Genomic DNA, 27520 nt, shown 5'->3' on the forward strand with positions numbered 1-27520 from the left:
TGAATTCAGCCAGTAATGGTTTCAGCCCTAAAATAAACTCTCGAACATTTCTATCATTATTCAAACTGAATAGTTTGGGATATTTTGGGAAATACACTTTATTTTCTTTCTTGCTGAGAGCTAGATGTAAAGATCGATACCACTCTCATATCTGATTCATAAATATGAAGCTATCTGGCACATAAAACCATATAAAATATAGGGAGTAATGAGTAATTACAGGTTTTGGAACAGCCTCGGACTTAAAGTCTTAAAGGGTATTTCCCGTATTTTCAGTAGTGTCTAAATGACTGTTTTAAGGTTAGTTTGGATCCAAATCAACCCTTTGAAACATCAGTCAGTCGCACAATTAAAGTCCCACAATAGCATAAACAAAACAGAAACGTCAGAGTAGAGTGCACACCTCGGCCCAACAGTCCCGTTTAATTCAATCAAGCCTAATCCAATATCAAACACAATACTGTAGCTCTGCATCACTCTAAACTTTTAACCACCCACAACTGCTTTACTACAATTTAAGATCATTTGCATCATAACGTACTCACTAATAGATACCAGTCACCTAACACGAGTTATTCCCTGAACAATTAACAAAAATGTTGGATGTCTTATGTTGAAGAAAGTGGGAAAAAAAAAAATCCTGGATCTGTCCCTTATCTGGATGGGCACCAAAGACACATCCTCAGTCCAAGTTTTGTGGAAATTTGTTCAATAGTTTTTGTGTAATCCTGCTGACAAACCAACCAACAAACAAATGGACACGGGTGAAAACATCACCTCCTTGGTGAGGTTAACTAACCAATCGAAGCAGCGGTAGACCAGAAACTCCCTGCTCCTGTGGTCTGCAAGATACATTTACAGTTTTTGTTAATGAAGTCTGGTGCCTTCTAAAGGCTTAATTTGTAACCACTGTTTCTGCTTAGACAGAAAAGGTCTTACTCTTTAACAGAAAGGTTTATAGCCCTTTCCATATTGTTGTCAGACACTTAATCTGAGTTGGTAAGTGGCAAAAACAAGCCATTTTAGAGGACGTACCAAAAGATTACATTGCACCATTGTAGCCTGTTTTGCGACTGCTGGCTGGGTTGATCAACTGGACCAATTCTAAAACCTTTTGTACCTATTAGTCATTTTGACACCAAAATATATAAAAAATGTGGCCCAGTTTTTAAAAAAAAAACCTTTAAGTCAATCAAAGTCCACAAACAGATTGGGTGTCAAGTCAAGTCAGCAGCATATGTTCCTTAGAAATGTCCTTTAATTTATAATAATCTTTACCAGATGTACCTGGGAATAAAACATCATAATGTTTTATTTATCACCATGAACTCTAAAGCACAAACTAAGAATACTGATATGCTACTTTTTCTATAAGACGGGAAAAGGCAGCAGCCAAGCAAAACTATATGGTAATGAAAGCTTAAAAAATGCCTTGAATAACCTTGAGAAAAAGCCCATGTTGTAAGTGTGAAAAAAAGCTTTGAAAGATAGAGGCCAACATGTTGGCCTCTATCTTTCTATCTTTATCTAGCTCTGAGTTGTTAATCAAATTTAACTAGCTCTGAATTTACAGGTTTTGTAGGCGGCTCATTTCATGTAGCTCGAGCAGTAAAAGGAAGACATAACCACATAATTTTCGCCACAAATCTCCACAGTGATGTCTTTACTAATTGGCTTTGTCAGGCAGATCAGACACTCAGTATGGTACTTTCACCGTTTTTCTCACACCAGTAAGCAGACAGTGTAAGGGCCTGTCATGTATAAACTACAATAACTTGAATAACTGTCTGTTCATTAGCAGAGATTTAGTTCGTCAGCAGTTCAGTCAAATAGGGACATGAGTTGTTATCACTCCACTTACAGTATCTCATCAAGTACATGTCTTTGTGATATTTCTACTACAGCTACTATGTCAACAATGATAGTAGTCTTAATTTGCAACATATCAGATCGCAGTTATGACATTTTTTTAAATTAAAAAGTACTTTATAAAACAAAACACACAACTTTTAACTAATAGAAGAAGCAGTAAATACAGAAGACAATATGGTGATAAAGAGACATAAGATCACACAGGTGGTTCCAAAGTCTCCTCTTTTAAAGAGCCTTGGCAGTTATGTCATTGAAATGACATGAAATGAAATCTAATATGGCCAAACGATTCCTGAAAGTCATCACAAGTCAGCGGCAAGTTTGCAGCCCAAAAAGCATTTTCCACATAGTCTACTGCTGTAATAGAGACGTCTGTAAAACTGTTGACAGGACACTTAGAGCTGCAAACAAGGTCACATCTTTGATCAGTGGAGGTTTTGTATTTGTAAAACTTTCCTTGAGTTGAGAAAAGCAATTTAAAAACCTGTGAGGTCATCATAATGTAAAGAGTATGGAGTGAGCGTGGTCAGCAGGGGAAACTCTACTGTGCATATTTAATGGGCCGCATAACCAGGAAGTAAACGCGGAAGACAATAAAACCTTTTTAGGCGTATGCGCTAGGTGAGCAATTCATATTGGTTTGAATGGGTTAGCCATCTTTGCATCTGGTATCTAGCTCATCTACACAAATCTGTGGTCTGTGGTCAGAGCTAACTCGTAGATGCCCTCGCTAGCTTGAGTTTTAGCTCATCCTTCTTCTCCTTAAAGTGTTTTTCAATGTGTTTAGTCACAGTAGCTCTCGATGGCACAACATACTCGTCATTGTCATCAACTAATTAAACCCTATATTGCCTTTGACCTGTGTGCGTCATACGTATGATCCCATACCAAGGTTTGTTCAGCACTTTTAATCTTTATCATAGTGTTCGTGTGAATACTCTAAGTGGTAAACTTTTTAACGGTTTCAGTATTTCCCGAAATATTCCAGAAAAAAAAAACATTAAACAAGCATGAGCAACCCTCTTCCCACGGCAAATCAGTTCAATTAAGATGGAGTCTTGGCCTGGCCTTTGAATATCATTTATATGCAGAGAATTGGGAAATAGCAAGGAGGTAATATTTATGAGAAAAGTACGTTATGATTGATTTGGAGAAGAATCTAAGCAATTCCTATTCACAAGACCCATTAAAGGCATTAACATGCATATTATTAAAGTCTGACAGAGCACTGTGATGTATTACTCAGCCCTCAAGTGTTGATTAACTGTAACACGACTCCAAAATTAAGACAGGGACCGAAAAATAAATAAAATAGTTGGAAACAATTCATTCATATGCTGATTCCCACTCAGTAAATCACCATTGAGCCCTCTCCTCTGTACTACGGCACCTTGGGAAAGAGGTTGAATGAGGGCAGGGGGTCACACAGGTGATTTAAAACTCATTCGCCCCCTGCTGATGTTGGCCTCTCTTCCAGGAAAACACTGCAGGCTCTCAGACAAGCGATCCATCAGGATTGTCCCATTAACGAATCCTGGGGTTCCCAACCTGCTTCGGATAGATCTGCCTTTGAGGATCGTTTGTGTTTGTGTGTGTGTGTGTGTGCACTTCATTAAACCATCAGTCTGTGCTCGCTACCTTGAGGCCCTGCAGTCTGACTTCATCCAGGCACGACCAGCACTGCTGTTTTCTGTCTTAGCAGCATTTCTTCTCTTTTTTAAAAATGCATTTCTTTCTTTTTTTATTGGTGCAAAAACAAAAAAAATTGGAACAAAACAATGATAGAAACGGGGAAAAATATAGAAGAACAGATCGAACAGACTTTATCACAATACATAAAATAAATAAATAACTTAAATTTGGCATGTGTATTTCTGTGTATGGATTTGGATGTGCGAGGGAGGATAAAAAGGTAATAATATCAATATATACATGTATTGTAAAGTAAATAAGGGACAAATTTAAAATAATTATCTAACTAACTAAATAAAGAGTTTGTAATTAAAGTAGAGGCACTGATATCACTGGCTGTAGGGGTCTCTCTGGTCATAATGTCCGTTGAAAATAATTCCATTGTATTCACAGCAAACATAAAGCAAATTTTTCGTGCAGCGAGATAACATACAAAAGTCCATGTACAGTATAACTCCCAGATCCCACCGCTGCTCTAGACAATGTTCGTATTTCCACCAGTTTATTTCATGAACATAAGGACAGGAGGTGGGAAAAAGAAGGGACTTGAGGGAAACTGGGGTATCTGTTGAGTGCTGAGTTCAGTCAGAGGCTGAACTGAACACAAAAACAGACACTCTTCTGAATGAGACTCAAGAAGAGAGACTCAGCACAATCCATCTTTCTACTCTTTCGACTACAGTTGATTGATGAGTCTGATTTCAATCCCAGGTCGTCACACGCTGACGCTTCGGGTCGGTGATGCAAGGCATCATCGGTCTCCACGAATTGACCCTTTTATTCAATCACAGTCCACAGTCAATCACATGTTTATGAAACTCAACAAACATCAATAATATTTGACTGGAATTCCCTGCCATTTGACCAACACATTTAAATCTTCTTTCCCATAGCTCCCTGGCTGGGGATGTGTGTAGGTATATGTAATATATGTACATTTGTTTGTGTTACAAGGGTTGGCAAGTGGGGCCCAAACATTTGTGAAATGCATCCATTTGATTGCTGTCTATCTATTTTGGTTGGTTCTCGGTCAGCTGCCTTTCACTGGCAACATTAAGTCTGCATACGCCTTCAGAGCGCTGGTCATTAGCTGAGATTACAGCCAATACAACTGCACTGCATCTCATTTACAATGAAATCTCCTCCAGTGTGTTTCAACAGCCAAAAGAGAGAGGAAGAGAAAGGCCCCAGCATGGTGTTAATGGTGCACGGATGACAGCGCACAGAGCTAACGGAGGAAATGATGTCTAATATACACATACCAGAGCATGACACACACTGGAGCTCAAATTATACATACACACCACCTCAAACGTGATTATGTTTTCTTAATCCAACACCGGGGACAGCGGGCAGCCACTTAATTTCCCCAGAGTGAAAACCAGTCTTAATCTGTGCCTGCACGAACAAATGGCGCAGGTACACATCCCTTCTTTCCTTTCTCTTTCTAGAAACACAAACACAGATGTGCTTACTTAATACTTCCGCTCCATTACTGACTCAACTTTGCATGCCTTCATTCCCTGCCACAAGGTCCAGAGACTGCTTATCTGTAGAGTAACACACATACAAAAATCCACAATGTGAGGGAATAAGCTGTTTATGTTGACAGGGACGGACTATAGTGCTTACAGTGGTTTAAATACCCACACAGTGTTGAGAAAGTGGAAAGGTTTATTGTGTTTCAGCTGTGCACAAGTTTTAAAAAAGTTGAATGGGATTTGGCTCACAAACATCAGACGATACGCTTGCAATGTTGACTACTGCATTTTGACAAAAAGTGCTATTTTTCTCAGAAGAATGCAATTTCAGATAGTGCCATGCACCACTAAGCTGCAAGATATTCACATTTGTCAACCAAAGTGGTTCTCCGATACATTTATATTTCTTATTTTCTGTAAAAGAGGCCAAGTTTAACAAAGTTCCAGCTCATACTTTGTTATTCAGCAGAAAGTTTCTCTTCCCCCCACATTTCTTTTACTTGCCTCTATTCACTTTTTTATTGAGTAGTTAAAACAGATTGACAGACAGAATAAATAGCATGATTATGTGATTTAGCCAAATGTCTCTGCTGTATCAGGCTGCTGAATGACTCCAGGCACAGAAATTTATGGAAACTCATTATGTTTGATTCAGCGTGGCCATGGCTACAACAATAAAACATTTATGGGACGACTATATTGCCTGTCAGGTGACAATTGTGGCATCAACAAATACCCTCCTCAACAGGCTGTAAGGCTGCTGGTTGAAAACTTTTTTGGGGGTAGAGAGAAAGAGGTGACAAAGTGAAGATAAACTAAACTGCCGATAGTTGAAGAGATGAAGATCTCAGAGACAGTGGCCCATTTCTTTGAGTCTGGTATCACCTTCAGGCTGCAGATGAAAGTAAATAAAGCTGATGGAGCGTGTTATATCAAAATGACACAAATCTCCCAAAGTCAATACTCTCTGAAGTGGAGCAGTAAAGCACAAAGTCTTTGGAGATCCTACATGAATTAAATGCTTTCCTATAAATACAGTGTGTTCTTTTTCATGAAACACCACTCTTAAGATCATCACTCATATGTTCTCTGGTCCAGACATTTGACTCACTATTTACTCACAATCTCCTTGGTGCAACAGCAAATATAAATTTATATCCGTGCCTTTTTCTTTTTTCTTTTTTTTACCAGTGATACTTTTCATGAGCTATAAAAAAGTGTTACCTCAACAATACAGTATTGCATTTTCATAAAGAAGCCCCTAGCGTCCCTAGGTGATATTTTTCTTTATTGTGTGCAGAAGTTGTGATGTGCGCAAGATAATAACTTGTAACAGCGACCTTTGTTTTATCTCTCTCAGTATTTTCTGTCCTCTCTTTGGAAAATAAAACATCAAATATCTAAAGGTACTTTTAAATACTGGTCATAGTTTCCATTGTTCTTAGTAGATCAATTTTTACACTATAGTTTTTCACTAATACGCCTGCTTTACAATTGGACAACCATATACTGTGAAAAAAAAATAAAATAAGGTTATTATTATACTTTTACAACGATCAATATATAATCATCACTTTATCTGTCTAAATCATTAATTCATATATTATGGGATTATTCTAATTTTGCATTCTACAGAGTATGAAAAATATCACCTTACAGGTCTTTGTGGGTGGGAAACTAGCAAGAGAACAATTTAAAAATAAAAAAAAGAGTAACTAAAACTGATGCAGCATGGGCACTGGGGCCCAGCTCCAAAACCCTGGATCCTACACTTCCCGCAATGCAATTCAATAGTGTCTTTCGTTCAAAAAGAAATGCTAATGTCTACACTCAGTTTGTGAAAAAAATAAAGCTCCCAAACCACACAAGCAACCCCAGTGATGTCACAGACTTGACAAAGCTTTTTCACAGCCACAAAAGAATTCATCAGGCTGACTGTTACTCCATTTGACTGTTAAACTGACATGAACCACTAAATTTCACATTTAATCCACTGGAATAAAGCAGATATTATGCTTATCAGAATTTGATGCTTACAAATACACCCACACAGGGGATTTTTTTATTGTGGATGGTTGGACCTCTTCTCAGGACTGTGTGGGCGTGTGGATGATTAACATGTCCCTCACTAAACTGTTTGCTTTTTGGTACCTCTAACAGTGCAGTCAGACTGAAATTCGCTTTTCATTCAATTCAGTGTGAAGCAGAGCGAGACGGATTTGCTTGTGGTCTCAAAGTGACCAGCCTTTGGCCTGTGAAGCTCTCCAGTGTCCAGCCAGTTTGAGAGAGGGATTGATCTGTCGTTCAGTGAATATTGATTTTTATATCCTTGTTTCATAACTGTATGGCAAAATGATACATGCAGCAGAGAAAGAAAGATCCAAGTGCAAGGACAGTAACAGAGGTTAATGACTACAACTTTCAATCCATTCATCCATTTTCTTCCACTTATTCTGGGGTTGCTTCGTGGTGGCAGCCAGCTAAGCATTGTATTGCAGACCTCCCTCTCCTCATGAACCCTTTCCAACTCCTCTGGCTGATTCTGAGGCATTCCCAGGCCAGATGAGATGTGTAATCCCTCCAGTGAGTTCTGGGTCTCCTCCCAGTTGGACCTTGATACCCTACAGAGGAAACTCCTTTTGGCTGCTTGCAACTACAACTTTGTGGACTGTTTTGGTTTGCCTGCTAGCTCTCAAAGTTTAGGTTTACAACCCTACTTGTTTATTTCCTGCTATATAATGTTCTCGGCTGCACCATGCAAGTATATTTCAGCAGGTGAATTTTGATCTGCCTGCAGCCTGAGGATAGAAAATATTGCTCTTCTATCGTTCTATTATTAGCAAAAAAGCTTCACATAACCTCAATTCGAGCCGGTCTAATCCACCACAATAAGTGAAATACCTGTGAGAGACCTTTAAACTAAAAAGTAAACCTAGCAGGAAAAGGCAATCACAGTTTCACTGTTTTGTGTTCTCTTCAGCCCAATTTGAAGCCCTGCACAAATCAGATTTGAAGCTGTCAAGCAGTCACAGTGCCTCAAACACTGGCTGATGTAAAACTGCTGCAATGCGCCTACTCTTTCATTCTGTCTGACTCGCTGTAAAAAAAAAGTATCACAGATTGTTTGGTTAAAGAAATATGCGATAGTATTCTCAAAAGCAATCATTACTGCACTGATTTAAAAAAAATAATAAAGGCAAGTCATCACTGGGCTTATTTTAGATCCTCCTCTCTATTTTTTGAGGCTGCCTGAAGAAAACACATTTCTATCCCCAGACCCCCCCGCCCCCGACGCTCTGTACTGTATGGTACACTAATTGGCGGAGTGTGGCCGCTCATTAAAAATGACAGGTATGATCTCACTAACCGGAAGCCTTGAGGCCTCAGTGGCCTATCAGAGGGGCTAAACGCTGAACTGAAGAGCAGCTATTACTGCTGTGATCCCACGCTGTAGCATTGTGGCGAGCAGATGGATGACCGGGCTGCCCTCAGTTTCCCCCGCTCGCCGTCCTTTTGATCGCTCATGACTGTTGCCATGGACACAGAAGATGAAAACACCTCTATGATTAATTATGAAGAGTACGTTCTATCTTTAATACTCGCTGACTACGAGGATTGGGGTGTTATATTTTACAGTAAGGGCATTCCTTATGCAGTATGCAGTCTTTTGTGTTGAGTTTAAAGGCTTGTTGTGATCACGATGACGCGGTTCTCTGCGCTGGGATTCAGCGGGCTTAGATGTGTTCTTAAAAGGATAAAAGAGATATGGGTAGACCGCTGAAAGAGGCAGTATACAGCAGCTTCTCATTACAGCAGGATTCACCAGCCAGCTCCATATGCTTTATAGTATTCAGGATTATGGATAAAGGGTTTCTTTATATTCTCTGGATTTGCTGACTTTGACGGTACGAGAGAGTATCCCTCTGCAACAGTGAATTATTTAATGCTGGAGCATCAGTCGCACACATACAGTCACCTGACATTTTCTTCTCATTTTTCTGCTTCTCTCAATCACATTTTATGTCCTTTTTTCATCATGTTCATGGAAGTTTGATTTTAATCATGTAATCTCAAATCTCATGAAAGAAATCGCTTCGGGACATTTAACGACCCCGAGTTCAATTATTTAAAAGAACGCCTCCGAATGCTTCGTTTGAAAAAAACAAAAAGCTGTCCCTACTCTCTCCTTCTTTTTTTGCATGTGCACTCATACTGAGAATATAGAGAAAATACAGAATAGGGATGCTGAGTCCATTTTGTTTTTTGTAGTCTATAGTAATGCATTCAAACACAAAACCTCTGCAGGTGATACCAACTTTGGGAAACCATTAAAGTTTTGTTTAGACTGAGCTTATTTTCTAGATTAGTTTAGTTTTGTCCATTGGATTAAATCATGGTGTCAGTGGTTCATGTTCTCACCCGAGCACAAGAGTGTTGGAAAATAACTTTGTACATTTATTGGTTGGTTATTAGTTTTGAGGTAATAGCCTCTTTGCAGTCATTATGTCTTTTTCAACCTATGCAGCTGTGTCATCTGTAGTGGTTTTGTGTCTCTTCGTAGTCATTTTTGTGTCTTTCCAGAGAGTTTTCATCTATTTGAGTTCATTTTTCTGTCTCTTAAAAGTCCCTTTGGGTCTTTTTGGTGACATTTTTTGTCTCTTTTTAGTCACTATGCATCTCTTTGGGGGTGGATTTGTCTTCGTAGTTGCATTTATCTATCATCGTAGCCATTTTTTGTCATTTTTTTGTCCATGTGTGGTTGCTGTTGTTGTTTTGTGCGTCTTTGTAGTTGTCTATTTGTCGTATATTCTTTGTTTACGTGTATCATAGCCAACTGGACGTGTTTCAGTTCCTTGAAGACTTTCACCTCTCATCCAAGAGGCTTCTTCAGTTCTGACAAACTGGAAGGGAGTTGCAGGCTTTTAACCCTGTGTGGGAGTGTCCAGTTGTTTTTGGCTATTTGTCTTTTTTTATGTCTTTGTAGCAATTTTAATCTCTTTGTAGTTGTTTTTGTCTCGGTGAAGCTGTTTTTTATTCTCTGCGCTGTTCATTGTCTCTCTTGTATTTTTTTGGCCCTTTGTAGTGGACCAGGCTCTTCACAATAAGCCATTATGAATAGTATAATTACTTGGTGAAAGGAACAACATTTCGGGAGAATGAGTAAATTTTGCTGATACTATATTTTCACTGAAGTAAACTTTTGAATGCAGGGTTTTATATATTGTGCAGTTATACTGTCATTTTTCTGGAGCAAAGGAGCTGTATTCTTCTATCACTGCCACATATACACACACTATGTGTGCCTGTCAGTCTAGATGAAACAGCATCTCTGATAAGCTGGTTCTGCTGAGAAACTCGATCTTGTCCATTTCACTGACATCGCCGCATGCCCACTGCATCCTACACCACCAACCCCTCCAACTCTGTCTCAATTTACTTTTTCCAATTGGACTGTCTATCCCCGTTTTCATTTCCATCCCCGCTCTGTTTCCCAGATGTCACTTTATCCTCTTGCTCCAATGTGTCCGCATTCATCGCTGTCTAATGTGTAATATGTGTCAAATAAAATGCCATGGGTGTTGACATATTGACATTAATCTAGTCAGAATCTTTTATTCACCCAGAATGAATATTTATGAACAGTTGTAGCAGCCACAAGCTCTGATTGTTGTTATCAATCAGCACTGAATCTATTCTATGTAAGAACAACTATTAAAAGCAGTAGTTACTGACAATGTTTGGATATGTTTTACCCCAAACTTCTGCTAAATCAAGTTTAACCCATCAAAACGTGCGTCTTTTATGGAAGAGCAGTGGACAGTTAAACCAAATGAAACTGTTCTGCCTCATGTAATTGATTGGCAGTGTGGACAGGTACAAACTCTTTAGCCGGTTAATTCAATAAAATCTCATTTTGTTTCAAGCTGAACTCTAATAAAACTGCAATTAGCTGCCCAGTTTCTGCTGTGGAAGACCAGATGGTGCAGAGATAACGAACAGTGCATTTGTCAAGTAAGCTGCTCCACAGCCTTTGAAATAGACAGTGTTGTGCTTGGAGATAACACTCAGCCCTCAGTTAGAAACTTTTCTGCTGAGGAGGTTTTTTTCTTTCTTCTGTTCAACAATAGAAGCTCTATCTTCTGTTCCTCTGGTGTCTTTTATCCTAATGTGATGAGTCACAAATGGCCCACGCTGGTATCGAATTAATTGTATTTATTAACTTAAAAACAAGAATTTGTGGAGGACAAGAAAATCTGGATCAAGGATGATGAACAGTTATTGTTAGATTTGAGCTGCCCTTACAGAAAACTTCTTACAAAACATACCTCATCATTTGGAGATACATACTGTCTACTAGTACAACAGTACCTTCTTTTTACAATACACCACACAATACCAAAAATGCTTACAGGTAGTTCACACTGCTGCTCAACAGAATACATGAAATGTTTGGCCATCTACTGCACTTGAATAACTGGACCACAAGAGTATATATTTGGCTTCATCTCGTGGTAGGTAATTTGGCGATTTTAGACGACGTATTGTAAATAATTAAACTGGAGCTACAGCTAGCAGCATGTAGAGCTTGAGCCAAAAATTATCTTCAATGCAATATTGTGTTTTAATGATGCAAATACAGAAATTAAAAAAGCAATTTGGATTGTAGATCTTGATTGCCACTAAATAGTCTGACTTACTGGATGTAGACTGTTGGTATTAAGTATGTCATTGGGTGCCTATTTCCCCCTTTCTACTGCTATCTGCATGTACTGTTTTCAAAAATCCCCATCTCTACATGAAACCACAACAACAACCTTCAAGCTAGCAACCTACAGGCTAAAACTAACAAGTTACTCTCATACTAACCTGTTTGCTAACGGCATGAATGTAAACAAGAGGCAGAGGCACCGTCATTGCATCCTGGGTTGAACGCCAAATCGGCAAGACCAAGCCAGAGCTTTTTCCCCCCTGTACCTGAATGAGAATTGGTGCAGCCAGACCTTTATCCAGTGCTGATACAGTGCTATGGAGACAGCCATTAAATATATCATGATTTTATTATATGGCCAGATTGCCCATCTCTGGCTTCATCCCAGTTGTTTCTGAGCAGGATGTGACATGGGATTGTTAAATGTAGGCAAATGAAGTCGGAGCTTAATTGTTGCCACTTCCCCACTGTGTCTCTATCCCTCTCTTCTCCCTGTGTATGTGATTACCTGAGTGAGACAGGTGTGCTGGAGACAGAGTAGAGCAGAATCCGACAGCTGTACCTAATCCTGCAATCGAGCCTGCCTTCTTATGCTGAGCCCTGCGACACTCACGCTGCCAGACTGTAGCCACTGTTCAGTCAGGAATAGTCCACACTTACAGCCATGTCACTTCGTTACCTGTTGCCTTGAACCTGAATTTAACTCTAGGCCCAGTTTCCCTGGACTCTGTTCTGTCTGCTCTGAACCAGCCTAGCTTTGCCCCAAACTCCCACTTGTTTACCTTGCAAATAAAACTACACCTTTTGAACATTTATCTGTTGACACCCTGTCCGTGTCTGCACCTGGGCTCACCTGTATTGCTGCCACATAACAGTCCACACTGCAAAATGTCATCAACTATTGGATAGACTGCCATGAAATTGTGTCTATAGCATAAATCCTGATGACTTTGGTGATCCCCTAACACCAGTGAACATTTCAATATATCCAATACTCCAATATCTTTATAACTAAATATAAACACTTGCATGATAGCGTTGTCATTCTGAGCATATCATCATGTTTGATGTTAGCATTTAGGCCAAATCACTGTTCAGAGCTGCTAATGTGTACTGTTACTCACGGAGCTACCTCAAATGACCAAACCACATAACACATGTGGACGCAGTCAAGATTTGAGCTTGTGTTATCCTATTTTTCTGTTTTTAGTGCATGTTTTGTTCCAAAAGTGCCAGATAATACTCTTTAGTTAAAGAACTTTTCTGTGGGTTGCTTTACTTTGTACAATTGATTTTTGAGCGAATGTGTGGTGCCGTGTCACTCTGGAGAGGGAATCCTTCAGCAGAGGAGTTACAAGCTGATGCACATGAATACACACTCAAGCAGCTAAAGAGAAGTGGGCGCTGATATGCTGTATCTTTTCTTTCCCAGAGGGCACGCACGGCAAAGTGAAAATATAGCTTTCCCAACAGATATGTTTTTGTTATATATCCCTATGTGTGCACGGGGATTGGTTTGTTCTTTCATCATTCTAAATCCACAATACTAATGCATAAACCAGAGTAAAAACGAAAAGTAATACAATTAAGTTATATGCAATAACTGTAGATTGTGCTGTTCTCATTTTGGCTGCTTGAATTTCAACTTCCTTCCAACTCTAACTGAGCAAAGACAGTATTCTGCACAGATCATCATTTATTCAGTGTACTCAGAGATAGGAAAGCACCTCCCTGGAGCAGCCCTGACTCTTTAAAAGTGGTGAATTCAGACTATTTTTAGCACCAGAAATATTCCAGTTTGTGTCAGGCCCAAAAGCTACTGCTACTCCTCGTCTTCTTACTGGTGGCCAGGTCAGAAAACCATCAGCTGAAATACGACCTGCAGAGTTGAACCTAATGCACAAAGTTACGTTTTAAGAGTCTTTAACTCACTTGATATGAATCCTGTACTACTGAGTGTGATGTATATTAGTTTAAAAACCTCACCCTGATAGTGATATGCTCTCATATAACAGACACGCCTGACTCGAGCCCACTAACTTCGCAAACTTGATTACCAAGGGAAGTTTTGTGGACGTGACCTCACTGTGGTCTCTTTACTCTCTTTGGTCAGCCGCAGCGCTCCCTGGAGTTCGGAGCCCTGATTGGGCTGGTTAGGCTGTCAGGGGAGAAGTAGAGCAAGAGCATCGGCAGTCACACAACTACTACCATAGAAATTGTGCTTATATACTTATAATTTCTCTTGCAAATTAGTTTTTGTCAGGAATCTTGATGACTGTCCGGATTATGTTCAATGCCAATGTTTGTTGCTAAAGAAATTCTATATTTTTGGGCTGGACGTAGGTCATACAGAGCATGTTTGAGTGCATGGTTGTTGTTTAAAGCACAGGACTTAGCCCAGAGTTCATATCCTGAGTCCCTTTGGTGGTTAGGTTTAGGCAATAAAGGCACTTTGTTTGAGGCAAAGATCATGTGTCTGCAACATGTTCACAAAGTAAACATGCCATGTCTCCTGCGACATGTCAGTGTTGAGGTTAAGATTACACCGAGATCATGATGTTTGTCTTAAACAAGAGCTCAGAGAGCCACAAAATGTAGGAGTGTGAATCTTTGGCAATCTCATGATTCGATTCTGGTTCCTAGGTGGACGATTCGTTGCATGGTTGGTGAGGAGATTTCAGAAAAAAATGGATCAACTCTTAGTTTATTGGACTTTGGGGGACAGATAAAGTCATCTGCTTTACCTGCAAACAGGTGAATGGCGTGCTTAAGGAATTTAATCTTAAATGCCATCGTAAGACAGATCACAATTCCTACGATTAGTTCAAGGGTTTTTTTTTCTGGTGCAGCCCTCAGTCATATGATGGCTCCCCAAATTGGCACTTAGTCATCAAAACTTTGAGAATTGTCAGTGAACATTTTGCTGACACAATCATAATCAACGTTTTCAAACTTAGAGGTAGATAATCATTAAAGGAGAACTCAAAAGACTTTCCACATCAAAGTCTGTTTAGAGGTCCTGGGGAGTATTAATGCATATGTAAAAAAGTTGTGTAAAGCCTTTTTTGGTTCCAGAGGGAGCTGTGTGAAGTCTGCTAAATTGCTTCAAGTGATGTCAGTAGGTGCTGATCACTACAAGATAAAAAACTAAAAAGGAAAAAAAATCTGGGGGTGTAGAGTTAAAAAGAGGTGAGCTTATCACATCTCTGTCATCCGCTCCCCATATCTGCTGAAAGCTAGCTGCTCGAGGCTACATTACAGTAGCTGCTACAAGAGTAATGCACCAGGAATCTCTGTCATGGCACCTCGGAGTTGCAAATCAACAGCATGCAAACGCTATTTATTGGGGGACAGGGCTGAAAACGGTAAGTACACAATTACCTAGAAAAGCCATGAAAAAGTCATGAGATTCCAAATGTAGCATTACATATTTTGCAAGACTCTCATTAAAAAGTCAGACTGTGCACTTAGCACAGTGCAGGGCTGTACGGTAGCAGCTGGAAGCTAGTGGAGAAGGAATATTCTTGCATTCATTATGTTTGCATAATAATTCCCCTTGCCTTGTCTGCATAGTTCAAATCTCTCGGCATCTGTTTTGTAAACTAAACAAACGCACATTCGTGATCGAGCTCTTGTGTTTGCCCCCTCTCTCCGTCTCTGTTGCACACACACTGACATGGACACACATATATCTCCACTCAGTGAACCCTGTGGTCACATACAGTACTTGCAGGGCTCTCTGTTCTTTGCTCCAGTTATGTCTAACTAGTGAGGGGGAAGCCCTGGTGTACTGCAGCTAAAAGCAAAGTCCCACCATGGAATGAATAATGAATACAGATTCCCCATCCAGTCTATCCGCATACTAGTTCAAAGGCGTCCTGCTAGTCCATGCATAAAGCAACAAGACACACAACTCTATGCTAATGGCCCTCAATTCCAGGGGCAGGACTGAGCTTACTGAGCCATGCAAATGTTTCAGTGCCGAGGATGAAGATGTCAGATGAGGAAGATGTGATGAGTGTTTGTTGGGGGGCAGGGGTGGCCAGGGCAACTGTGCATGAACACTTGGGCACCAGCCACATGCAACACACGCACAAATACACACCAACTCAGGAGCTACTGGAAGCACAAGTTGTCCCAAGGGAAGCCTGGACGTTTTATTGATGCTGAGTGATGCTAACGACCTCCCCAGCACTACAGGACTGAGACGAGAGCATCGGGTGAAGCTGTCACAAGAGATCCCGCATCAGTGGCAGCTACCCAGTTCTATACCAGTTACTGCAGTTAGGCCTCAGGAATAATATAAGTATTATAATATTTCTGAGACATTTCTGCCTTTTGTCTACTTTTCCTTCTTGTATCTCACCCACAAAAACAGAATTCTTTCTGCACGCTCTCTGAATATTTGTTTGTGAATGTGTGTGTGGGACTAAGGCCAAATGTGAACAGTCATTTAGCCATTTTCCTGATTAGACTGAAAACAAAAAGCGCTGCTTATCAGCAAAGGAAGCAGCACTCTGCTTGTGAGCCCATCAAAGGAAAAATGTTTTTCTTTGTGAAAGCTCGCAGCTCAGAAAGAAAAAAAAAACCTGTAGTCAAACCTCCCGTGGGAAGGTGTTTGAGGCTGCCTTTCTTTTTGTTTTCCTTCTTTCATTCCCTGACTCTACCCCCTACCTCTGTTCTGTCTCTTTTGCTTCCGCTCTGTGTGGATTTCCTCCAACACTTCTCTCTTGATCCCTCAGGCCTCATCTCTTTCATACCCCTCTCCCCCTCTCTTCTCTCCTACGACTCTTTGCATTCGAATCCATCATAAAGCTGGTTTCTCAGTGTGACAGGAGCCTGGAGGAATCCTATTGGGAACATTTCCCAGCATCCCTCAGCAGCCATAGGGAGATGAGGCTGACCAGCCAGAACCAGGATGGCTCCAGTGAAATCCGTAAGATCCCGGAGGCTTACTTAGGTCTGTGCTGTTGCTCGGAATAATTTTTCAGTAATTCCCTGGAGTTCATGTCCACTAAACTTTCACTGTCGAGTTAAAACTACCTCGAACTCTGTCAGAAAGGCTCTTTATGGGGCCAACTCTTCCTCACTGCAGCAGTGGAGTGCCTAGTTTAATTACAACAAAGCAAGTGTTCAATGTCATGCATGGGTGGAGGCCTCTACCTCTGCACCGCCTCTCAGACCCGGATAGGCCATCAGTGAACAGGAGAGGGCCATTAGGAGACACTTGACAGGACATCGGACATTTGCAAATGAGAATCAGTAAGACTTTGAGTTTGAAAATTAATTAAGTGATGTGATGCTCGGCTGACTCAGTGGTTAGCACTGTCGCCTCACAGCATGAAGATCCTGGGTTTGTGTCCAGTCCAGAATCCCATTACATCCATTTATGATGATTTTGCACCTGCTTATTTACGTGCAATGCCAACACAGGAAATAGTGTGCCCCTTATGTAGCGAGCCAGGAAGTAACGTTTGTCTATAGGAACCTGCCCAAAGTGTACCATGCTTTTAACACAATGCATGATGGTATAGGAATTAGCATTGTTTCTTGGATAATATACAAGAAATTCAAATTATATTTAATTAATAATAGACCTCCAATGCCACACTCTTGAAAACTTTATTATAACTATCATGTCATATTCAATAACTATGTTTTCATCTAAATTCACAGATCTGAAGATACAGATGGCGTCTTCAGATCTGCGTTTTCTATATCATGGCTAAGGACCCTGGACGTGAGGGGTGTCACGATTCCCCAAAGCCAGAATAACATTTGGCTTTCAGTTCAATTGTTTTTCAGCACTGACAGCTACGCTGTTGTTTGACAAATGTGTATTTTTGCCCCGACAACTTCCATTTACATTTTTTGAGGTGCACTTGGACACACCATGATGCCACCAGCTAATTTGTATAGGGATCAAATAATTGAATCACTTTCCACACCGCCAATGGCCCAATGCCAGGGAAGGTGAGAGGTGCAGAAGCTGTTCTTTATTCTTCATGTTAACGTAGATTTACTGTAAAGTGTTTCCAAGGACGCCACTTTCAAATACTAAGAACTCAAAGAGCTGTAAATGTGTCTTTGCAAGTCACATTCAAATTAATTCATCTGTCAATAGCAGTTAGAGATGTTATCAGTTACAGTAGGAAATTGTGTGGGTGTAAATGTGAAATCTTCCTGTACTCACTTATGTCAAATAAGTTCGAGTTGTATTAATGTCATCACTTAAATCTAAGAACAGACATCCAAGTTAAAAGTAATGACCACATTATCTACATAATGGCTAATTATCATCAACTTAGCAACAGGTTCATTAACAAAGCCTGCAGCCTGGTTATCTGCACTGGAGGCGGCAAGGTTGTGGCTTCTATTAAATTAAGAGATAATTGCTGATCAGTCATTATGTAGGTGGGTTAGTGTAAGACTGAGTAAATAAAGACACCGACCTCATTAAAGTGAGCCACCTCATCACAGTTCTCTGCCACGCGGCTGTAGAAGGGCAGACCTGGAAGGTGAAGAGGAATTTAGAGGTTAAAAACAGATCAGCTGTTCAATAATGACACTGCAGTTTTTGGCTTGTGACCTGTTACAAAAAATCAGCGTCACATTTCACATGTCTCTGAGTTGTTTAAGAGACATTTCCCCCATAAACTTCCTAGATGTTTACATTTAAATAACTGTTCTGTTTCCACAAAAAGGGAATTATTCAGTCCAAAGTCCTAAAAAGGGTTACTCATCACCAGCCTGTTTTTCCCTCCACACCTGCACTGCATCTCCTTCATCAGCCCAGCGCTGTTCCCAGTCAGAGCCCTTGAGTAGAGAGAGTCGCGACAAGTTGAAAATGCTGATCGTCATGTGATTCACAGAGACTTCAGAAAGTTCCAAGCGAGCAATTTAAATGCATGAATACAGAGGGATAACAGTACAATATTACTTTGTCCAGTGGTGTAAATGGAGATGACGCGACTCTCTCTTCTCAAGGGCTCTGTTCTCAGTGTTCTTTCTAGCCTATCAGCTCCTTCCCTGCTCTCTTGGTCCCTCCACTCATTCCCCTCACCTGCGTCTCTCCGCCTTTCTCCACCTGCACCTCATCCCCTCATATGGTTATTTTGCATTTAAGTCCAGTTATGAGTGTCACTCCCCCTCTCTCTCATCCTATTTCCTGTCATCTCTCAAGCTCGCCCCGTCAATAAAGCCATACAAAGGCCAAAAAAAGAAGAAGAATAAAAAAAAGCTACTAACACATCATTATTAACTATTGATTATGACCCATAGATTTCGATCAGGCGTGTTGAAGCAGGGAAACATCTAAAAGACGCAGGGCAGGGGGCACCAGGAATAGGACTGAAAAACACTGGTTTGGTGGATCATATCTAAAACAGAAATAAAAATTAGAAAAGTAAGATTTTAAATGCAGAATTGTTTCTTTTAAAAGAGTTTTGGTGTTTTCACTGAAGATTATAGTATCTGGACACGTCTTTGATACATGAATCTATAATCACAGTAAGGTACATTTATCAACATTAAAATGCTCCCATTACTGTCTCAAATGTTTACATTTAAAGACAAATTATTGCCTTAAGTACCTGGAAAACACACAAATGAGCTGGCTTGTGTGGAGCCACAGGAGATGGAAAAGAAACACAGGCAATTAAATGGCTATGATATGACTCACTATGCGACAGGATAAAAACAGAGCAGCAGACAGGGAGAAAAAAAGACTTCGGCAGAATCAAAATAAGATAAAAGAAGTGAGAAAAAAGAAAATATAGAATTTCCACATGGTCTCCTTAAATGATTGTGAAAACAATCATCTCCTGGGGCAGTGTGTATTCAAGGTTATACACGGGGCAGATAGCCATTCACGGGACAGTAACGTGATTCACTCATGTGTGCCACAGTACAGCCTGTGTTCACCTGGCTGCTTTGTGATGCTCATGAATGGTGCCGGACTGCTGCTTTGTTGCACTCGTTTGCTTTGTGTATCTGAGGCTTTGTGTGGGTGTTGATGTTTGTTTGGGTGCATGTGGACAGCTGATGTGTGCTGACACACATCCATGTGTATATATAATGCACTGTATATATACACAGACAGGCGCAGGGACCTACAGCGTTAATTACAGTCCCCGTCACTCAGGCTGTTCTAATAAGTTTGAACAGAAATAAATAGATTCTGCCTGGCTCTGATGTATTATTAGCATTATTTGTGTCGAATGTATTTTTTCACACATTCACAACAACTGAGTATAGAAAGAGAAAAAGCCAAACATGTAAAAGGAGAACTGAAAATGTATTCACAGGACCTCAACCGTATAATTTTATGAAAATCAGCTAGGGCTAGAGCCACATCCTACAATCAGGATGTGGCCTTAATATCGCAATATTTTATTTTGAAATGTCCTCAAAATAGAGCTAGAGTGGATACCTGACCCGAACCCGCTCTGTAGGAGTACGTGCATAATCATAGATGATTTTACATCTACGCACATTGAACAATGGCATTTCTGGAGACGGCTCAGAAAATTATCCAAAATGATAACGATATAATATCAACGTAGTTCACAGTCTCTTTCACAACTTCCCAACACTCCACTCTCTCTCCATCCACATCCTTTGAAATCATTTTTAGAAAATAAACACCACTCAAATGTCAGAGAGGGAGAGAGACAATATCCCTCCTACATTATTCAAAACAGAGGCATCTTTGTCATACCAGCGTTTCCAGCTAACCGAGACGTGGGCTTACAAAAGTAGACCATGTGAAACTTATGTAAGGTGTTCCACACCAAACTAAAACAACATGCTGCTAATCAGATTGCCTTTTGGCCTTGGATGGAAACGGTGAGAAACAAAGCGATTAGAGCAGTGTGAGGATTGCGGCATTGAAATAATCGACCTGTGGTGGAGGCAAGAAAAGGGATGGAGAGATACATACATACTTCAACCAGGCGGACTGAGATAAAAGGAGTAAAAGGATGGAGAACACTGTTTAAAACCCAAGCTAACACAAATGAAGGGGCACAGAGGTGCTTTCTGAGCTTTCCTTTAGTTTTACCAGAGCTAAAGGTCTGTGTGTAGAATACACAGCACACAATACAGACTTTGTGGATGTGCGTTAATGTTCAGGTTGTAATAATACTCTCACTGTATGCCTCATCTCATCTTTGTTGTTCCATACTGTGATTTAATTTAGTCTTATTTCCTTACCACATAATGAGAAAAAGACATGGGCAGCACCATTCAACGCACAGTAAATGTCTGCTCCAGCAGAGGATGTAACAAAGGAGCTTCAAAGTGCCACAGGGAAGAAAATGAATCTAAAAGATGGGTCTAGGATACAGAAGATTGCACAAAACCTCTTTTTCAGTCCAGAGAATATTGAAGATTTAGAGCTAAAAAGCTGACAAACAAGCTTCCCAAGCTGCAGCGTGGATGACAGACAGAAGAAAAAGGAAAGCTGTAGTGGAGCAGCTTTAAAGTGGAAATCATATTTTCTAATTAAAATTCCAGAGTGTACACGTGATCCTGCAGGCTACTCCAGTGTGAAGTCCCGGGCTATAAGCAACAAGAGCCAAAGTGTCACTCTTTGATAAAGCTGAGAGCTACAGATAACAGCAAGACTTCATCAAAGACTTGTCAGAAAATCAATTAAGTTTGGATGCCGTGCCTTTGAAGACGATTTTATTCATTGGCCTTGGTTCCAGATGATAATGAACCACACTGGGAACTCTACAGTCTTCCTTATCTCTTTTTTATATGACGCCTTGAATTCAAGGAATAGTGGGAAGAGCGAACCCCAACGTTGGAACTGGTATACTGAAAATTTTAGTATCAATTATTATTGTCATAGTTATTCTTCTTGGTGTGATCGGCCCTTTTGTGGCTGTCCAGACAGAGTGACCTAGATCAGTTAGAAATGTGTTTAATTAACACTGAGCCTGATAAGTCAGATAAAGTATATTATAGTTGTTTTCGGGGGTTTTTGGGTCCTGAGTTTGGGACAGCATCACTTTGTGACACAATTCTTCAAACAGCTATCAACATTTCGTTGAAACGCTCTAAGCAATAAAATACAACACATCTTTGTATCGTAGTGTATGTCCATTTTGTTCCCACATCACGACATGAAGTAAATGTTGATTGCACAATGTAATGGCTATACTGTATAGAATAATGACACCATCTGTGTTTAGCTTTGTTGCGTATAAACCACTTTGCAATTTTATCTGCCACCTGGCACTAAGTCTCCTGGGAAAATGAAGGCTGACTGGAGATCCAGTCAGGCTGGCTCCCTGGACAAATTTCGTCTGCTTTCACATCCATATTATATCCTAAATTAATGAATAAACTGACATTTACTCTGACTTTTGTTGTTGGTAGTTGCGACTGAATAAAAAAGCAACAATCCAGATGTCTTTTCAACAGCGGATCCAACAATAATATCACTTGGAAATGCTATGGGGCGGGAAAGTCATCTGCTTCCACTTTAAAAGCTAATGAACTCGGAAGAAGAACTTCCAGACATGGGCAGTGGGATCACGTGAATGCAAGGTAATTCACTGATTTATGGCTTTTAATTTCACAAAATATTCAAAATGTTTGATTCCCGATATCTTGTGTTGGTACACATCCCATCAGCTCTCTTTCCCCTTTTGAAAGAACATGTGATGCTGGCCTTGCGTGCATAACATCTCCCCACCAGCCTCTCTCGTGGGCTTACATGGTTGGACATGCTCAGGAGGGGCTGCTTCCTGGCAGACCTCTTCCTCTCCAGACAGGAAGTTGGTTGAGCTGAAAGCACTCAGGAAGCTCTACTGACAGTCTGCAGGGAAAAGCTCCCAAACCCCACAGTAATTAGAGAGACTGGGGAATGGCGCAAATACTGCAAGTAGAAGAAGAACTACTGCACAACATGTATCATGTATGTACATTGGTAATACAGATTATTGTGTCTTTCAAAGCGATTAAAGGAAGAAAAAAGACATAGAGAGATGGAGGCAGAAGAAAAGCTTATTTCAGGATATGAAGAGGGTAATAAAAAAATACAATTTAAAATGATTTGACCATCTGTGGCAGAGTAATGAAGACATTAGCCTCTTTTAACTGGAAAATAATACATTTTCCTAGTGTTTTGCAAGTACTGAGCAATTACTCAAGAGAAAACAGTACTGTTTAAAATTAAACTAATCATATGGTGGGCGCTGGTGATTCAGTATACAATAGGTTTGATCCCAGCTCGTATCAGTTGTTGCACTGCTCTCACTCTCTCGCCCACCTTTCCTGTGATTCTCTGCTCTCTGTTATCTAATGAGCCATAAATATCAAAATGTATAACACACACTGACCACTCAGATGAAGAGATGTATTTCTTGCCTTTTTGATTAAACCTCACTCATTCCACCACAGGGTTCTCCTACAATCTCTTGCTATATAAAGTCTTCCAAAAGTAACATCATAGTCAGGTTACTTCAGACATGTTGTTTGGCCAGAGAAACAACATGTCAACAACATTCAGTGATACAATGGAGGATTATTTATGAAACCCTATTAGAAGTTCTGGCAGGGCTGAGCAGAGGGGGGCAGCTCACAGTACAAGCTAAAGGACATAAATGTGTATGTACTGTATGAGAATGGGATAATACTAGTATGATGATTATCTCTGGTCCGTAAGTAAGAAACTTAAAGAAATGAAGGACCAGCTCACTATTTAACAAAAATGGAAATCTGCATGTGTTTAAAGTGGTTATTACCAATATTTCCTATAAAAATCATTGAAATAAATATGACAAACTGAAATAAATATGACAATGTGAACCAACTGTGAACTTGTAAACCTACTGAGAATGATCTCCTGAGTCTTCAGCTGGCTTTACAGAGCTTATAATGAGTTTCAGCTCATTAATTTGCTGCTCAGCAGCAATTTAACTGTTTTGATTTACTCTGCCTGCTCTCATAGAGTCGTCCTCAGTGAAAAAGCTCTAAAATCTTTTTAAACTACCTGCTCGGCACTAGCCCCAGTTTCTGCAGCTCACATTTTAGTATATAGCCTATCTGGGCCTGATGTGTAACCATCAGTTTCTCTTATTTAACAAGTGATGTTGAGAAAAAAAAACAGCGTCGTATAAAGTATCTAAAAGTCATACTTGAGTAAAAGTAAAGATATCGTGTTAAAATATTACTTTGGTAAAAGTGACTTGAGTAAGTATTTCAGTAAAAGTCTGAAAGCAACTGATATTAATGTAATTAAGTATCAAAAGAACAAGTAAACGTATATTCTACATATATTCACATGTATGCCAATAATTTATACTATGGGTCAATAGATTGTTGGCCTGGCTGAAGATTGGATCGGATAATCATCATTTTTCTGATTATCAGAACTCATCACTGAAAAAATACCAAAGGTTGTTTAAAATTCATGTTGACCTGAAGGTGTTTCCAGAATCTCAAAGCTCTTCTATACATGTGGATTAAAGAAATCACTTCTGTTTGCTGATCGATAAGATTTTAACTCTTTACCCAAGCTGCGACTGTTTCCCAAAACAAAGATGGCGGCCCGCTGGCTACCTGGATCACAAACAGAAACTCCTCCACACAGACTGTTTTTTCATACAGGCTGTTCTCCGAAAATCTCTGTAAATACTGTCTGAAGGTAAGTGTATTTACACCACCCTTTAGTTCTTCAAACAACGTCCGGTTAGCTTTTTTATCATTTAGAGATGGCTATCGGTACCTCTGTGACGTGAAAGTCACTAGCTAGCTCAGCTACAAACGGAAGACGCAGTTAGCAACTAGCTAACGTTAGCTCGTGATATAGTGGAGGGATTACCTAAAGAGTCAGGTATTCACCAAAAGCAAAGCTAAAAGAGAGTGATACGACTTACAGTCATCAGGTCAGAAACAAGACTTCAGATGAAAGATAGTTGATGCTCTGTATCTGTCTATAAGCAGCTATTTGCTAACAAATTCACCATATCAACTTAAAACGTGACGAGATGTCAGGATGTGCTCACAACTTGTTTCTGTCGCCCCCAAGTGGCAAGAACCATCAGTTACACCGTATTCTGTGACCTGAGAATGATTGTTTAATTGCTTTATGTGGAGAATGTAAATAAAGAGTATGTACAACAAAAACTGTCAATACAGGGGCGTGTATACAGTTTTAAATAAAATGAAAAATCAAATATATAAAAATAAAAATAATACATGTTCACAATAAAGTGTTATCAGTCCATATGAAATCTAAGGATTTTCATAAATTTTTCACAATATTATCTTATTTTAGTGCCAAAAAATGTTGGACCACAGTATTTAGATGGGATCATAAATTTGAATAGCTGTGATCTCATTGAGCAGTGAGCACTAAAGGATGAAAACAGACCAAATTGTCAACCAACATGGGGTAAATTACATTTACAACATAAGGTTCCTGCTAACACATCGATTAAAGTGTGTGTGATTTTCTCTCTTTTTGGATTAACTGCTGTCAAAGTTGTTTGGAGGGTGAACCATTGTTGTCAATATGCAGGAATATTTCAATAAAGTGTGTAGTCTGATTCTTATTCTGTGATTGCAGCTACTTAGATATGAATATTCTCTGGTTTCACATTATTCTTTTCACCTCCACGACAGGAAGTCTAATTTTCAGCTTTGGGAAACACTGATCAACACCTTCACCCTTTTTTCACATTTTGTAAACAACTAAACAACTAATTGATTATTTGAGTAATTAATCAACAGATTAATCGACCTGATTAATGGCCTGATAAACAAAAGACCAACATGGCAAAATGTCTGTAATAGGTTATTCACAAGATACGTGTATCATATGTGTATTTTTAACACAATGTCAGTATTTTATTATGTAATATCACAGTTATCACCAATACTGGTACATCGTGACACCTCTGGTTGCAGCCCTAGAAGTGTGTGATAAAGTGTAGTCACAGAATTTCCTCAGATGGCGTCATAACCAGAATTTACATGAGTGGAAACCAGTGAGAGTCTCTGGTGTGTTGAACTGGGCAGGACTCCGAATCGTACCCACTTAATCAGAGAGACTCCTGTGCTGTTAGTTGGACCAGGGGGGAGGAAGAGTCGACAATCTGATCGTTGACTTGGATGTCACGGTTCATGTGATATCAGCCTCTGGTGAATTCACTGCAGCACAGAGCACACCACTGAAACCCATCCTCTCTCCACAGCACGCACACACACACACACACACACACACAGTGACAGAGCAGTGGAGCGCGGAGGAAGAAGGGGAGGTGGGTGGTCTTGTAACATCCTCCACAATCCTGATACTAACCAGAGATCAGCTGGGATTGAACACCTGTCACCTGTCAGAGAGCGGACTGATCACTGTCCAGGGTGCTGAAACACACACCTCCCTATGTTCCTCTCTCTCTCACACACACACACACACACAAAGAAAGGTATGATGTAGATGAATGAATCCACTGATTTTCCCTCTAAATATCCCTCCAGTGAAGAGCAGGAGATGCATAATGACCCTGTAGCAGCCAGAGAACTGAAGGATTGGCAATAAAGTAGACCCCCACACCCCAACCTTTAACACCCTCCCTGCTCAGTCAGTTGTAACCTGCTGTCCTCTCCTGGCTTTATTAAAGCAGTGAAGAGGTGTCACTGTAATTACACTACAGTATATTCACAAGGATGTAGAGAGTTACTGTGCTTTGTATGAACAGGGTCTGTAGTAGTTTAAAGACGTGAGGAGGGAGTTTAACAAAGGATTACATAACAAGTCCAACAATCATGATAAGAGGTTAGATCTTTATTTATCCTTTTAAATCGAAATTATCGTGTTTTATGATTGGTTCTCTCATTTATTTGAAGCGTATTCGTCCAGTTGGATATAAAAAATGTAAAAAGATAAAATAAAAAAGCGCATTGGACATCAGAGCGCAGCGCGTCTCCGGTGACCGCTGCTCCAGGAGGGTTCCCCCTAAACTTTTTACGCACCCGGGATTATCTCCCATCACGTCTTCTAACACCAATCAAATCAGGGCACAGGGATTCAGTTTCCACACATGTATACGGGCTGTAACCCTGCACTTAAACGTGTCCTACCTCTGAACGTAACTTTAGCGATCCTGTCACCTCTCCCCCGGAGGTGAGCGACCGTCTTCAGGTGAACCATTAACGCCATCATTAGTCCACGCTGGTCAGGGGGAGTAATTCTACTCCAAACTTGGTGCAATCTGTGTTTAAATGAGCTTTAGGTGAGCCTCTCCTCGCGTCCGGACGCAACAATCCGTTTCCATACGGGCAGCATGTAGTAGAGTTGTGTTTTTTTTTTCTTATCTAACAGAGACAAAAGAATAAATAGTGAATTAATGACAGGCTCCTGTGAATATGTTCTTTCGCTCCGTGCTGGCTGCTCGTTCTGTCGCGCATCTCCCGGCTGGCACTTGGTTTTTACTCTGCCCGTTGTGCAGGAAGGGCGGGGGGTGGGCTTCAGCTCCAGCTCCAGCTCCAGCTCCACTGTGGGGATGCTGGATGCTCTTCATTGTAGATCAGATCAGCCCAGTCTTGGAATTTCAGGGAAATTTGCTCCCTCCTTTGTTTTCAGTGAGTGAGTATCCTCACTTTAGTAGGTATCTTTGAAGGCTGGTAACTAAACATTGAGTTCAAATACTAATGTCTCTTATGTAGGATGGGAATTCTCAGATACCATGATTTACGATACACCGCCCATGATAACGACAGTATCGAGGTGCAGCGGTGCAATAATCAG

At 40.3% G+C, this 27520-nt stretch overlaps 1 protein-coding gene across 12 annotated transcripts in view; it reads right to left on the reverse strand.

Annotated features, from left to right (window-relative positions):
• The window catches only part of otofa (otoferlin a), an 88762-nt gene extending 61578 nt beyond the window's left edge, over positions 1-27184 (reverse strand). For 7 of the 12 annotated variants that reach the window (XM_084377861.1, XM_084377865.1, XM_084377855.1 and 4 more), the window contains exons 1-2: positions 26854-27183; positions 18207-18265 (exon numbers count right to left, since the gene is read on the reverse strand). In XM_084377861.1, coding sequence (XP_084233987.1) covers positions 18207-18265; positions 26854-26935 — 141 coding nt within the window. In that variant the 5' untranslated portion in view covers positions 26936-27183. Of the gene's footprint in view, positions 1-18206; positions 18266-24644; positions 24717-26853 lie in introns of those variants that run through there. The other 5 variants (XM_084377857.1, XM_084377863.1, XM_084377860.1 and 2 more) reach the window with 2 other exon arrangements.
• Between the last annotated feature and the right edge of the window lie 336 nt (positions 27185-27520).

This window comes from Pagrus pagrus (genome assembly GCF_965226575.1).
Source record: "Pagrus pagrus genome assembly, chromosome: 16".
NCBI lineage: Eukaryota > Metazoa > Chordata > Actinopteri > Spariformes > Sparidae > Pagrus > Pagrus pagrus.